Genomic DNA, 15805 nt, shown 5'->3' with positions numbered 1-15805 from the left:
ACAACTATTCTGTGTTTTCAAGCACAAGCTTTATTTTAGGTTTCAGACATTTAAATACACATAAGTAGGCCTACTAACAAAACAACATTTATAGTTTGTAAAATACACACTGATGTCTATGGAAGCGGCAATAACAATCCTTTCAATTATAAATTGATGATGTGTTTAGATGCACATTGTGTAGGTAACTATAAAATTGACTATTCTACAATTCTCTGAACTGCGGTGCATACTAACATGGTGCCCATTGTGTGTTATAAATCAACTGACATGAATCAGGATCGTTATAAAGGTTTCTTAAATGACAAAAAACATTCACTTGCATGTATTTAAGAATAAAAATATCAACCAAGGACTGACTGACATATGCAACCAATCACAGTTCGTTATTTGTTCCGCATCATGTTTAGTGTGAAAATGTAAAGTCGATGTCCATTCAATAACAGACCGGCGTACATCTAATAAATGATTCATTCAAGAACGTTGTGCAAGTTTACTGCAAGAATAGAGCCGCGAACCTCACGTACTTTTGAAAATCCAGCATTCAGTTGATCCTGATGAGCGCTTATTGTCACAGTTGTAAACATGACAGCGTTCTTCTTCCATGAGGGGTTTCGCGTCAACGCATTTATGGTGATGCGTTCTAAAATAACGCTCACCTTGTGCAGGACATACAATAAGTCAGGAGTGGTGTGGTATTTGGCCAGAGAAGGCAAAAAAATGTGAAAAAATTGGCTGAAATTTAATGCTCGTTTGTAGCATACCGAGAATGGTATTGCTGTTATTGGTACTGTCGTGTTATTTAGGGTTACATTACTGTATTTGGGTTAGGTGGCTTAGGTTTTATTTAGAATTTATGTAAACTTGTTGTGTTTTGTATTTAGACTACTTGTATTTATATATTTACTCCAAAATTAATATATTCAATTTTAAGAATTTATTTAATATTTTTTCAATACAAAAAAAAACGTTCTTTAATGTCATTAACAATCGTTTTGAGGCTCTTTTTTTTTAAGTATCGGTTCAGGCACCGTTTAGGCACCCGTACCGTTTTAAAAGTAACGATTTGGTATCGATACTTTTTAGATTAAAGTATCGAGAAAAAAGAAGAAAAAAAACGATACCCAACCCTTCTTATTGTCAAGCCCTGCAAAGAGAGGTTTTACAGAATGCAGGCTTTATATTCATCAGTTGAGTTGCTTTTTTAAGCAGGTGTTTCGGATGCTGTTACATAATATTAATCTTTACATAAGAAGTGGTTGGTGGAAATGGTAACAAAGGGCCTAGTAAGCTTTGGTAGAGCTGGTGGTTGTTGTTTTTTTCTGTTGTTATGGTTACATATTTGCATGCCTTTTGTCTGGTGAAGTACGCCACATTTTTACAGGAGCCTTATTTAAATGCATGCTACATTCTTGTCTGCTTTTGTGGCTGTTTTCCCCTCTTTTTGGCTTTGTACAGCTTGTCCTGTTTGAGCCTGAAGAATACATTATGTAGACCTACGGGAGCATCCACAGACAGGCGTTGTCTATTTACTTTGGCAGCAAGCTTATTTTATGATGCTTCTAGACATTAACCTCTTCCTCATTTGTTAGTTGCGTCGACACCTCTCAGGCAAACACTTTCTTGCCTATGTGATGACTGTTTTCCTGTCTGTGGCGTCTCTCTTGCCTCTTTCTCAGCTGCAATCGGAAGTGAGCGGGCTGCAGGTGGAGCTAGAGGGCAAGCGGGCAGAGATGGACACGCTGGAGACTCTCCTGCAACGCAGAGACCGGGAAAACCAGGAAGGAGATAATCTACTGGCCATGCTCAGAGCAGACCTCAACACGGCCACACAGGACAGGTCAGCTGACCCACAGAGATGCAGAAAGAGGGATTTTGGGGAAGCTTTAACCGACAGTTTGCATCCTAAAAAAAAAAAAAAATGTATATATAAATAAAACAACCTTGTTTTTAGCTGATCATTTAAACATTTATTTTTGTTCCTATCAGACAAGACCTGCAAACAGCACGTGACAAACTACAGCGGATGCTCATAGAGATGGTTCGGATCACTATGGCAACGGACGAGCACATAAGCCGCAAGTTAGGAGCTTGTGTATCAGGTGGTCAGTCTGGAGACAAAACACCCAGCTCAATGACCGCTAGGAGTAGCCGTGATTCACATGAAACGGGTACGTTTCTGTGGATGAAAAATCTGTATTGATTAATGACTATTAAAACATAAGTTCAGAAGGGTTTCCAGGTTTGTGGAATTGCACACACAGACCAGCCACTAGTCATGTGCCCATCACTGAAAACTGACCCACAGCATTTGATCACTGGATTTACAGAAATGGTTTCACTTTAAGAAGCGTTTTCTCAACATTGCGTATCTAATCATATCTAAACTTCTGACAAACACATACATTTTTAATTGAATTATCACCCTGTCTTTGGTTGGCTTTTGTCTTTCAAACACATTAATTTACAAATTTATTAAAAATAAATGTATAAAAAAATATACATACCGGTATAAAATATGTATAAATATTTTATGACAAATGAGACAAAATTGCATGCTTACACACAGATGCTAAAATTAGCATTTCTTTTGCACAATCTTAATTAAAAATATTTGGAAGAAAAACCTTTGGCTAATAATCTGAATGTTCCATTATCTTTTAATATTTGTTGTTGACTTTAACATATTTTATCATTCTGTTTTTTCAGGAGAGGTGATTGGCACAGAGGGGGAGGCTGATTGTAGTGTGTGGTCTTCAGCTGTGGATGAGGGGTTGGAGTTGTCTCAGAGGCTGTGTGAGAGTGTGTTCTCTGGGCCGGAGGGGGAGATGGAGGCAGAAGGAGAGGAACTCATGCTGGGATCCTGTACACGTCTGCGCACCGCTGTGGATAAACTACTGGAGCTGCTTTCCGAGTCCTCACAGCAGGTGCCGTGCTTAGAGACACATCCCTGTCCTACCCACTTCTGACTTTTGCTGAATTTGCATACTGTTTATTGTGTAGACAGAGTAACCAATATTGGTGGCCACAAGCATGTGGAAGTGCAATGCTAGGAAGGAACAGTTAGTGATCCATTATATTTATGCACATGTATGTGCACAAAATGGGTTGTCATCAGTTTTGAGGCATCATTTCCTCATGCTTTTAATTTAAATAAACTTATTTCCAGCTTAGTATGTACTTTTCATACTTAAGTACGCTGCTGTTCAAAAGTTTGGGGTTGGTATATGTTTTTTGGTTTATTTTTTTAAGTATATTTTGCTCACAAAGGTTGCTTTATTTGATAAAAAATACAGTAAAACCAGTAATAGTGAAAAATTATTGCAATTTAAAATATCAGTTTTCAACTTTAATATTTAAATTTATTCCTGTGATGGCAAAGCTGAATTTTCAGCAGCCATTGCTTCAGTGTCACATGATCCTTTAGAAATCATTCTTATATGCTGATTTGGTGCTGAAGTAACATTTCTTGTTATTATAATGTTGTTCTGCTTAATATTTTTGTGGAATCAAAAAACAACAACAACAGCATCTATTTGAGATAATAGAAACTTTTGTAACATTATAAATGTTTTTACTATCACGGTGTTATTTTAGTTTTTATATGTTATTACTTGTTTTTTTTTAAAGAATTACTAAAAATGTAATTAAATCTGAAAATATAAACATTAATAGCACTATTTAGGTTTAATTTATTTTTGTTTTAGTTTTTATTTATTTCCAGTTAGTAATTTTAGTGCCTAAACTTAGTTTAGTTATTTACTACAAATGTTTTTAAAGGGGTCATATAATGCCATTTTTGTACAAGCTAATATGATTCTTTAGGGTCTAAATTAAAAGTTTGTAATATACTTTAATTAAAAATTCTCATTAGTATTGTAAGAAAACACTTATTTTACCTGGTCAAAAACAGCTCTGTTTTCAGCACGCCGTTTAAGTGCATATGACTTTAAATGATCATGAGCTTTGCTGACTCCGCCTCTCTGTTCTATGCGTACACGTTTGTAACACAATACCATAACGTGTTGTTCATTATAAACGTGGGATTATGAATTATATGGAGAACGTCGTACATAGAAAACATGCAGTAATGTACCCTGAGTGTAAACCTTAGACTCATTCATCGTGAAGCGATTTGCAAAGATATAAATATTAATATAAAGTTTAATAAAACGTTACACTCACTTCAGTTGTTCTAGAGGTTCAGCAGGAACACGAATATCTGGTACCGATTCTTTATTCAGGAGCAGCTGCTTAGCAAAACCAGCTTTATACTGATCCTCGTTTATAAAGCAGTCTGGTGAGAAATGATTCGCGCAAACATGAGAGCATTGACGTTGGTCGTGGGGAATATTCCCTTCGAAAACAAACTCAACCACTGCGTCTTCAGCGGTTCGGATTTAGGAACATTAAAATGACTGCTGTGTTCGTTATTACACCCAAGAACAGAACACCACAATCGCTTAGACGCCATTCTGCTCATAGACAGTGCTCCAGCATATCAACAATGACCGCGCCGGTCCGGTCCGCCGCGCCGCGCAGACTATGATTGACAGCTCTCACGAGCGAGGGCGGGTGTGTGTTGAAACGCGCCTATCAATCAACAATCGCGGTCGTGACGTCACACGGTCGAACGGCTCGATTTGAGGCAGGGGAAAACATATAAGGAGATTAAAACAAAACCACTGGATGGATTTTTATCATTATATGATGGTTGTGTACAGGCACTGCCAACACACATTTCAGTACAATCAACTTAAAAAAGTGCATGTACCATTATATGACCCCTTTAATAGTTTTAGTTTACAGTAACAACCCTGCTGTCACTTATGATGAATTTAATGCATCCTTCCTTGCTGAATAAAAAATATAATCAATCCTTGAAAAAACAAAAACTGGCCTCTAACGAACGGTAGTGTTTGAGATTCAGACCATAATGTAATATGATAATGTGATGGATTTGAACAAGTTCTTTTTAGGAACCCCCATATTCCCATTAACCCATATGTCCGTCTTATCTCTCTTTGTTTTTTTCTGCTGTAGTTGGAGCAGATGTGTGGTCTGCAGGCCGTACTAAATGAGCAATTCAGAGACGGAGGTGAGGCCGGAGCGTCTTTGCTGTTTCAAAACTCTCAGCTCTTGGAGCAGCTGGATCATGAGGCCAGTCTGAAGAGCCAACTACAATTGGAGCTGCACAAGACCGAAGGTCAGGACTTTCATGTTTATGGTCTGTTGTTTATGAATGTTTAATATTTGTGTATCCCTACTTCAATGTCATTCACTTTCACAACTTATTTGCGCTCTTGTGTGCTTTTACTTGTGTGGCTGTAGGTTTGATGGAAGGCTACATAGCTGAGAAAGCCATTTTGGAGGAGGCGCTTCAGCAGAAGGAGACGCAGGAGCAGCGTCTGGCAGAGGAGCTGGAGAGCACACGCATCCAATTGCAGCAGCTCAACGAAAATCATGCCCTCCTCCTGCGTCAGAGAGAAGCCCTGACGGCCAGCCTCGGAGACACAGAGAAGGGTGAGAGCGGAAGGGGTGTCATTTCGTTTAAGATGACGTGCTTTAGTTTAATTCCCAGATTGAGTTACATAACATGCACTTATGTAACGTTTGTTTTGTCATTTGGATCATGCCGAATAGTCATGGCCTGTTAAATATGCGTGTTACTTCGCACACAGTGAGGTTTTAAGGTTGTGTGCTTATGATGGAAGGGTTTAGTTTCATCCTACAAATTCTTTCTGCTCTGTAGGCTTCCTCGACGCAGAGGAAGACACAGGTTTGTGATGATAATCTGCGGCTGACTATGTTTGAGTTGAGAAAAGAATAACTACATTTTTGGACACTAAATGCATCCATTTCAGATGAAGTTTGCAGTTTATTTATTTTTTAATTTGTGGTTTATTAATGCTCTTGCTTGTGATCTTTTTTTTTTGCAGTCTAACTTGTTCTAAACCATTGGTTTTGAAGGTCCAAGTACTTTTTAATTTTTCTTATGACTCTTTCTTTGCCAATTTCTTCTCGATCCAGTTTGCTGTGCTTTTATTTGTGCATTGAGAATGCACAAATGATCCGGAGCTCCTGTGCATGTTTGCATCTTAATTTGCATTTGCAGTTTGAGTGAGTGTTGTTGACATGAGATCTGTTGTGGCACGTTTTATTCATTGGTCCTCCTGGGCTCTGTGCAGCTCTGCTAGCGGAGGCTGAGCGTCTGGGGCAGGAGTGTGTGGAGGTACAGCGGCAGGCGGAGAAGGACTGCGGTGGGTTGGCGTCCCGTCTGCAGATGCTGGAACAGGCCCTGGAGGAGCAGGAGAGCCGTGGACATCAGCTGGAGGAACAGCACCGCCTGCAGACTGAAGACCTGCAGCAACACATTGATGCTTTGGAGAAACAGCTCAAACAAAACCGCCAGTTCATAGATGTAAGCATTTACAACAATTTGTCTGAAGTTCTTTGCACCAAAACTATTCGCACCTTGTCTGGTGCTGAGAGAAAAATGTGAATATTTTATACTTTATTTCATTTCAGTCATGTCAGACTTGGCGTAAGCTTAGGCAAATAAATGACTATGCTTGTACAGGAACAAGCAGTGGAACGGGAGCATGAGAGGGATGAATTTCAGCAGGAAATCAAGAATCTGGAAGCTCAGCTGAGACATCCATCTAAAGGACACGCAGGAGGGAACAGCAAGGGTCAAAGGGTAAGGGCCAATGTCTAGAGCTTTAGATGTGTCATTGTCTGAACAGTCTGACCGTTTTTTTTTGTGAATAATCTGTGACGAGTATGCGAGCAAATTTTTTTTGTTTTATTATATTTTAATATATGGGATGGCAAAGCTGAATTTCCAGCATCATTACTCCAGTCTTCACTGTCACATGATCCTTCAGAAATGATACTAATACGCTAATTTGATGCTCAAGAAACCTTTCTTTTCGAAGGTTGTCCTGCTCAATATTTTTTGGAAACTGCTGAAAATGATGCTTTTTCAGGCTTCTTTGAATAGAAAGCATTTTATTTAATGTTTTTTTTTTTTAACTGTTAAAGTCTTTACTGTTTATATATATATATATATAATTTTTTTTTTTTTTTTTTTTTTTTTTTTTTTTTTTTTACCATTTATTCAAGGATGCATTGTATATATTTTTACTTGTAAAAAAAAAAGCTGTTTATAGTAATTAGTACTATTAACAGTATAATACACTGAATTATTTCATGCAGTGGCATTTTTGACTATTAAAATGCCTGCTCAATTAAAATATTGAGCAGGACAACCTTCGAAAAGAAAGGTTTCTTGAGCATCAAATTAGCGTATTAGTATCATTTCTTTGATGCGATTACTGACTGATCTTGAAGCAAGAAAGAACATCACAAAATGCTTCACAGGCAAAATTTTAAAAACCCACTCCCCTTCTGTACCACATTGCTCACATACTCTTTGTGACAGAAACTATAGCCTTTCTGATACTGACATCTGAATGATTTTGAATGTTTTCATATAGATGCTTTTTTTTCTCCCTAACTGAATGATGTAGATTGAGGACTTGGTTCTTCAGGTATGTTATCCAGCTGTAGTCATTAATGTGCTGGCCTTGTAGCAGATATGCATGGCTTATGCAGCGTTTAAAGCAGTAGAGCATGTGATAGCTATTTTGCGTTACGTTGTCTTGCTTGTCAAACCTTTTTTCAGCAGATATTATGCAGTACATCAGTTGCATCTGTAACTCATGTTATTGTTTTTTGCACTTTCATCCACCCATTGAAACTCAAACACATGCTTATCCTCTTTCCTCTCAAATGTCTTTGCTTATTAATGTAGTAGCTGCTGAAAGAGATTGACTTTGCCTTTACCGTCCATCTTGGCTCATCTTTATCTGTTCCTTTTATGATTGTCTTGTAGCCCCTTTAAAAGTCTCCATCCTTGGCAAAACTGTTGTTCTATTCACTTATATTCCCATATGATGACCTTTTTTTTCCTGCCAGTGTGAATACATTTTGTTAGAGGTCACACTGGTGCCACCACTACGTAGCCCAAACCATTTTATTAAAAATGTAAAAAGACATGAAATTACCACTATAACCAGTAGGTGGCTGCAGAAGAGCACTTGTTAGCTTATTCGCCATTTACACTCCTTGGTTTTGCTTTTGAATTTACATTTAGACATTATGAAATCATTATTATAAAATAATCAAAGTATCAAGAAATCAATTTTCTTTTTTTATTATTTAATTCTTAATTGCAACTGAATTACACAAAGCAAGTAATAAGTGCACCTTTTATAACCACTGAAGCTGTCGGTCAGTATACTATAGAATACTATAGAAGAACAATGGTAAATTTAATAAGGTTAGGATATTAAACATTTTCCCTGTAAAAATTAGGTTGTTACACATTACTTTTGTAAGGGTTAGTTCACCCAAAAATTAAAAATTCTCATTTACTCGCCCTTATTTTGTTCCAAGCCCGTCAGACATTTATTTATCTTCGGAACACAAATGAAGATCTTTTTAATGGAATCTGAAAGATTTCTGTCCCTCGATTGATGCAACTATCACTTTCAAGCCCCAGAAAGGTAGTAAAGACATCATCAAAGTAAACCATGTGACTTCAGAAATTTAACCTCAATTTTATGAAGCAACACAAGTGCTTTGTTTGCACAATTTCTTTTATTTTATTTTTTTACCACTTTTACAAAATTACAATCTCTTACGTAGCGCAACAACTCTACGGTTGTACGCGCAACATCTGCTCTCGCATTAACAACACGCATGCACCGTGGTGCTCTGTTGAACGCGCGTTGGAGATTTAATATTTTGTCAATAAAATAGTAAATCGGTTTTTTTTTGTGTGTGCAAACAAAGCTCTCGCGTAAAGTACTTTCTGGGCCCTGAAAGTGGTAGTTGCGTAGCTGTCAATGGAGGGACAGAAAGGAAAGCTCTCAGATTTCATTAAAAAGATCTTTATTTGCATAAACGAAAGTCTTGCCGGTGTGGAACGACATGAGGGTGAGTAATTAATGACAGAATTTTAATTATCCTTTAATAAAAGTTAATTTCATTTTCATCTCAACTCAAGCTCAGTGCTTTTATAGTCAAATGTGCACTACCAAATCAGGGGCCACCATCTGTAGAACCTAGTGGAACCGGTGCTCCTTCTCTCAAATGTAAGTCAGGAGCCCTGATTTGTATTAAAATATTCACACACACTCTATTTAGGTCCATATTCTGTATTCGTGTGATTTGTACAGGTGGAAAACCTTCAGGCTCTGATCAAAGATAAGATAGAAGACTATGGTATACTGTTGTCAGCAAAAGAGCAGTGCCAGCTTGATGTGGAAGAGCGTAATGAAGAGATTGAGAAATTGGCAACTCGTATCCGTGAGTTGGAGCAGGCGTTACTGAGCTGTGCGGAGGCCAGCCGAACTGTCACACAGCTGGAGCAAGAACTTCAGAAAGCACGCAAGAACCTTCAGGAGCTCACACAGGTGCACAAAACTGCACGTACAAGTTCAGATGTGTCTTGCATGTATTCTGATTTTACAGAACCCCCCTGCCACACATTTAAGCCCCGAATTAGGTTGTCTAGTCACTGCTTCAGTTAATTAATTCAATTAATTTTCCATTTTGCACCAATATCTATGGTTCTAACCCATTCTGATCTGTGTGTTCTTTCTTTCAGGATAAAGAAGCTTTGCAGCAGCAGCAGTATGCTAATAAGCTCCAGATCTCTGCCCTACAGTCCAAACTCGATGAAACCAGACACCGCTTCCCTGATATGACCCCTGACCCGAACCTCCTGGAACAGCTGGAAGCTACACAACAGGATCTGCAGACCAAAGAACAACAGGTGTGTGTGTATATCAAGTGCAGGATTAAGCAGATTGAAAGAGATTTGTGGACTGTCATGATTGAACAATCAGAGTAACAGTATCCAAGTAACAAGTTTGCATTTGCTTTACAATGAATATAGAGGTCTTGAAGTTAGTTCTCTAAACAAAATACCTGGTTCATTTTCATTCTTGGCTTGTGGGTTTAAAGTTTGAAATACCTTTGCAGTGGTATACTGCTTGCAGACATCCCAACACTGCTGAGAGTGAGAGTAAAGCGCGTTGCACATATTTCCATATTCATCTAATCGCCAATTACAACAAAATAAGCACACAACAAAAATGACAGTGGTGAGAAAACGGCATTTAAGAAAGCATTTCATCATGGATATGTTTGCACAAGCTCTGCAATTCGGCACTCCAGTCAAGCCACATTTATTTATATAGTGCTTTAAAGCTATCTATTTTATACACCATTGATTAAACATAAAAAAACAGTGGATGGAATCACAAATATGCCAGTAATTCTAAACAATTTATCCGCACACTTGAGGCGGATACATTTATCCGATAAGAAGACATGCACATAAACTATGATGGAAACACATTTATCCAATAAATCCCTCGGTGCGCAACAAACTCATGTGACTTTGCCTCAACAGCTTCTCTATTGTTGGTTTGACCGTTCTGAAATACCTGAGCCAAGTCTGTCATCAGAATGATTTGGTTTTTAATTCCCTCCCCGTAGTCTCACACAATTCCGTTTCCTGAATGCAAGATAACACGACAGCGTTTTTTAGCAAAAGTCATTTATGATGTATGAAAAAAGAGCCACACCAATTGCAACAACTTCCATATTTATTACAGCTATTTTTACAGATATTCCGGTATTATATTTTTCATTCTTTGATTTCACTTGAATTATATTGGGGCCTTTAGAGTTTATATAAGGGTACATGACACAACACCATGGTCTAACAACTCTAGGTGCAACATGTTTTTTGCATATGGTCATTTTTTGTGCTGCGGAAATGAGAATTGCAGCCAATGAGAACACGTTTGATTTTAGCAGTAACATTACACACTATGGCTTACCAGGCATTGTCAAAAATCAACTGTGAACATTTGTATGGTTTCTATTTCTAAGACAAAACCTCAGATTTATGAGGTAAGATCTAATTTTGTTTCTTGTCCACTTTGTGGTATTTCTTTGTTACATTGAAACTTTTTGTCTCTTAGGTGGAGTTGCTGTCGGAGCGTACAAGTGAGCTTGAGAAGGATGTAGTAGTGAGGGAGGAAGAGCTCGGACAACTAACACTACAGCTGGAGCTCAAAAACAGAGAGAGCAGAGCTACAGAAGAGCAGCTCCACGCTCACATCACACACCTGCAGGTAAGGCTCTGGCTCTGTATAATTGTATAATGACTTTAATCTGGTAGTTAAATTGTGGTGGCTTGTGACCAGTATGTTCACAAACTTGGATAAATTGTATTCATAGCACAGTACCTTTATAGAATATGCTTGGAGTTTTATGGAGAATGTGAAAAGGTCCTCATTGTGTCTGTCCTTTAGGACACTGTGGACACTCTGACAAGGCGGCTAGAAGAGGGCAGCGATGAATCCATCCTTCAGCTACCTTCTGCCCTTCTGGAGGAGAAGAATATGGAGATCGACCACTTAAATCAGCAGATCCTCCAGCTGCAGCAGGAGCTGGACCTGACCAACGATAATAAGGTATGACAAGTGTCAGTGTGTCCGATTCCTAAACATGAGTTTTAGTCGTCAGGGGCCGTATGTATAAAGCCGCTCAAAGTACAATTTTTGTCTGAAGTGTCAAAATTCTAAGAATGACATTTTACTCTTATTCCTAAACTTAAGAATAAGTGTGATTCATAAAGGTTCATAAGTGTCAAGACTTGATCTCAACTCCTAAATTATTTAAGAGTGCTGGAGAGATCTCCTAACCTAGTTAGGAGTGACAAGATGGCAGCAGAGAGGAGAACACACTTTCAGTCAGCACTTAAGAATCAGGCTACGTTCACACTGCAGGCTGAAACGACCCAATTCCGATTTTTTTTGCCCCTATGCGACCTGTATCTGATCTTTTCATGACAGTCTGAAAGACACAGATCCGATCTTTTCAAATGCGACCCAGGCCACTTGGGTATGTGGTCCAAATCCGTTATGTATCCAATTTTTTGAAATGCAACTTCAATCTGAACGGCCAGGTCACATGTATCCGACCCGCACGTCATTGATATGCGACAAACGTCATAATTCTGCGTTGAAGTAGGCGGGAATTGACCGTTGAGTACTCTTCTGTGCATGCGGGTCACTTCTGGGTCATTTCACGTTCACACAGGAGATCACAAAAGGTTGCATTTAATTGGAAATGTGAACGGCCTTGCAAAAAAATCAAATTTTTTCAAAAAATCGGAATTGAGCATTAATCCCCTGCAGTGTGAACGCAGCCTTAGACTTTACTGAAAGTTGCTTTTAGCTGCTTTATAAACGTCTCCTACTCTTAGACAAGTCTTACTTTTTACTAAGAATTTTGACACTTAATTTAAAGCTTAAGACTATTTTTAAGAGCATTTCTGAGAAGTTGTATACATATGGGCCCAAATCTTTTTAGTGATTCAAAAACTAAGTCAGTCAGAGCTGTTACTGAATAAGTTTGACCCAATAACTTAACTCTATAAAACTAACAATCCTTGGTCGAGTCATGTAGCACTTAAGGTTTATAACAGTAATTAAAAGCCTAGTAAAGATATATTATAATATTATAATAATAATAATGTTAACACTTTACAATAATGTTTTATTCGTTAACATTAATGTAACATGAACCTATGAGCAATACAATTGTTGCAGTATTTATTAATCTATCTTAATATTAGTTAATAAAACGTATATATAAAAAGGAATATGATTCATTTTCATCACATCTGTGAAAAGCTTTGTGTAAACAAACCTTTTCTAAAATTATTACATTTGTCATATTTATTTTTCATATCCCAACCCACACACACAACTTCAGAAATACAGAAAGAATTGTTAATGTAACTAGAATAACGAAGAATCTGAAACATTCCTTTAAATTCCCATACCTAATATTCAGGAAGCGGACACATCTCATTTCATGCTTCTAAAACTTCATCGCTCTCTTTCTGCACCTTTTAATGTATATTTTAGCTGATTCTATAATCAAAAGTGACTTGAAATACAGTTATCACAAGGAAAGTAAATCTAAGGTGTAGTGTCTTGCTTAGTTTGAAGACTTCCGTAATTTATTTTGTACTGATTAAATAATAGCTTGTACAAGCTGCTGGCTTGTAACTAGGGGTGGTGAAAAAAATCGATTATTGATTAATCGCGAGTATGTTATGGACGAGTATGAATCGATTATTACATTTTCAAAAATCGATTTTTTATTATTATAAAAAAAAAAAATTGCATTATTTTATTTTGTAAAAAATGTTATACCAGAAGTTGAACGTCACGAACGCGCCCAGTTCCAGTAGCAAGCGCGTGTAACGGCAGCCAGAGCGAGTGAGAGCAGGTGTGCCGGAGACACACTGGCTGCGTGGCGGCGTCTCAGCTGCGTGGTGTGTCCGTTTTTATTTCGGCTCCCATGTTAACAGGTTAGAGCTTGCACACTGCCTGCATGAGCCGCGCGGAAAACGCGTGCATGCTAGAAATAGAACCGACGCCTATTTTTCACGCAACACGCAAGCGTGTTGGAAGCGTTTCCAGGCAAAATAGAATAGGAAACGATGTTTATATGTCATTTTGTACACGAATACATATTAATAAATTACATTTTGATGTTTGAAAGTCTAGGTTTTGATATAAATTCAGATATCAATGTAATTTAAACAAATAATAATAATAATAATAATCGATTTTCAAATATTGCCATTATTTTTGCCTATATACAAATTTATGTCATTTTTATTTTTTAAACAATCGAGTCCTGGTGTTCACTACAGAGGTCATAGCATAACATATGAATAAAATATCTCTTTTTTTCATTTGTTTCTTATGCTCTTAACAATGTGATTACATGAAGAAGAAAAAAAACTTTTGAAAAAAACGTTCTGGGCCTCAGGAGGATATAAAGATAATAGGCTACAATAACAACATAGTGTGTCTTCTGAGTGATGGTCCACCATGAGGCTAAATATAGGCTCTTTAAAGCTACACAAAATTTGTAAATGTTATTGAAATAAACAGACAGCCCACTTCCCTATTTTTCGGATTTTGGAAGATGTGTGATAACAGTTGAAATTGTTGTCGTAAAGGCAAGAGGCAAGAGTTGAAAATGTTGTAGTAAGGATTAACACACCGCTAACCCAAATGTAGACTGTCCCTCTATGTCACCTAGCAGCAGCGGCGCCGCGTCAGACACGTTTCTGGTGTGCAAAGACACAGAAAACGTGACGCAGCTGACACGCAACAGAAACGCCACGCTCACGCCACGCAGCCAGTGTGTCTCCGGCCTAACGAGCGTTGCTTGCTACAAAACCTTGTCTTTCTAGAAGAAAATTGTCCAATTTCTACAGTATGTTGGTTCTGATCTACTTCCTAAAGGAAATAAGCCTTTCATTTATTTGTTATTGTTTAGTTCAACTTGATGAGTAATTCAGCAGCTGACTTTTTTTTAATACTGCAAACACTTTGTAGTGTATTTTCGTTTACTGTTGTGAAATGGAAAATCAATAATCGCTAATCGAGAATCGTTAATAATCGAAAATCGACTAATCGAATCGGGACTTCAATAATCGTAATCGAATCGAATCGGGAAATCAGACAGATTAACCACCCCTACTTGTAACTGGTCCTCATTACCATTTTCAGACACTAGAGGAAAAGCAAGCTGAGATAGAAGAGCTGCGCTCTCAGGTCGAACGTCTTCGTTGTGACCAGGAACGTTTACGGCAGGCAAAGGAAGAGGAGACCGAGCGGCTCCATGAGGTTATTAACAAGCTTCAAGAGGAGTTGAGCCAGCTTGACCCCAACCATCATGAGGTCAGTGACCCTAGCACTGACAGCGCAGAGTCATCGGACTTTCCCTGGTCCTCTCATCCCCGCCAGCAGAGGGCATCTGAGGAAAGCCTGTGCCAGGAGCTCAGCAGCCACACGCTGCAGTCGTCTCGTGCTCGCTTGCAGGAGTTAAAGATTGAGCTGGAACGTGCCGACGGGGAGAAGGATTCTCTTCAGAGGCTGTTGCTCTCCCAGGAGGAAGAGTATGGAAGTCAGGTGGAGGCGCTTGGCCGGAGTCTTGGAGAGGAAAGGGGGAAGGTGGTCCTGTTGGAACAGGAGGCAAATGAGCTGACAGTACAGCTAGAGGAGAAACGGACAGAAGCTGAGCGATTGGCGGCCCGTGTGGAAGAGTTGGAAGATGCAGAGCGAGCTCATCAGTCCAGCATGAGAGAATCTGAGTTCCAGTTGAGAAGGGTGGAGGAGAGAAAAGATGAGGTCCAGCAGGAGCTTGACAGGCTGCAAGAGGAGGCGAAGAACCAGCGTGTTGAGAAGGAGCTTCTGGAAAACCAGATCTCAGAGCTGCAGCACAAAGAGGAGCATTATGAGAATGAGCTGGCCGCTTTACAGTCCACGCTCACAGAGCTTGAGGAGCACGTCCAAATCGGCAGAGCCAATGTCAGTGCCTTGGAGACCGGCAAAAGAGAACTGTACATGGAGAGAGAGGCTCTGAGAAAACGGGAGGGATATCTCCAGGAGGAAATAGAGCACTTGAAACAGGAAATGACATCAAAGATGAACTACATAAAAGAACTACATGAGCAACAGGAGGAGACGGTGGCTAAACAAGGGGAAGCCCAAAAAGAAGTCCTGGTGAGATGCTTGTAAAAAATAATAATAATTATTATTTAAACCGTACTCACTCTCATCATATGTATGGATTTGTTTATTTATTAGTTTTCATTTCTCTTTGTGGTGGAATTTGAGCAACACAGCAA

General features: G+C 38.7%; 1 protein-coding gene across 6 annotated transcripts in view; it reads left to right on the top strand.

The window, feature by feature from the left end:
- pcnt (pericentrin) overlaps positions 1-15805 on the top strand; it is a 62959-nt gene that overhangs the window by 29029 nt on the left and 18125 nt on the right. For 3 of the 6 annotated variants that reach the window (XM_056267024.1, XM_056267022.1, XM_056267023.1), the window contains exons 24-37: positions 1680-1840; positions 1990-2171; positions 2710-2927; positions 5044-5206; positions 5332-5523; positions 5753-5779; positions 6189-6421; positions 6581-6700; positions 7533-7553; positions 9246-9482; positions 9677-9844; positions 11064-11216; positions 11397-11558; positions 14685-15680. In XM_056267024.1, coding sequence (XP_056122999.1) covers positions 1680-1840; positions 1990-2171; positions 2710-2927; positions 5044-5206; positions 5332-5523; positions 5753-5779; positions 6189-6421; positions 6581-6700; positions 7533-7553; positions 9246-9482; positions 9677-9844; positions 11064-11216; positions 11397-11558; positions 14685-15680 — 3033 coding nt within the window. The remainder of the gene's footprint in view (positions 1-1679; positions 1841-1989; positions 2172-2709; positions 2928-5043; positions 5207-5331; positions 5524-5752; positions 5780-6188; positions 6422-6580; positions 6701-7532; positions 7554-9245; positions 9483-9676; positions 9845-11063; positions 11217-11396; positions 11559-14684; positions 15681-15805) is intronic. The other 3 variants (XM_056267026.1, XM_056267025.1, XM_056267027.1) reach the window with 3 other exon arrangements.

The sequence above is a fragment of the Rhinichthys klamathensis genome, unplaced genomic scaffold, assembly GCF_029890125.1.
Source record: "Rhinichthys klamathensis goyatoka isolate OS25496 unplaced genomic scaffold, OSU_Roscu_1.1 h1tg000254l_1, whole genome shotgun sequence".
NCBI lineage: Eukaryota > Metazoa > Chordata > Actinopteri > Cypriniformes > Leuciscidae > Rhinichthys > Rhinichthys klamathensis.
This window is presented reverse-complemented; position numbering and strand designations above follow the sequence as displayed.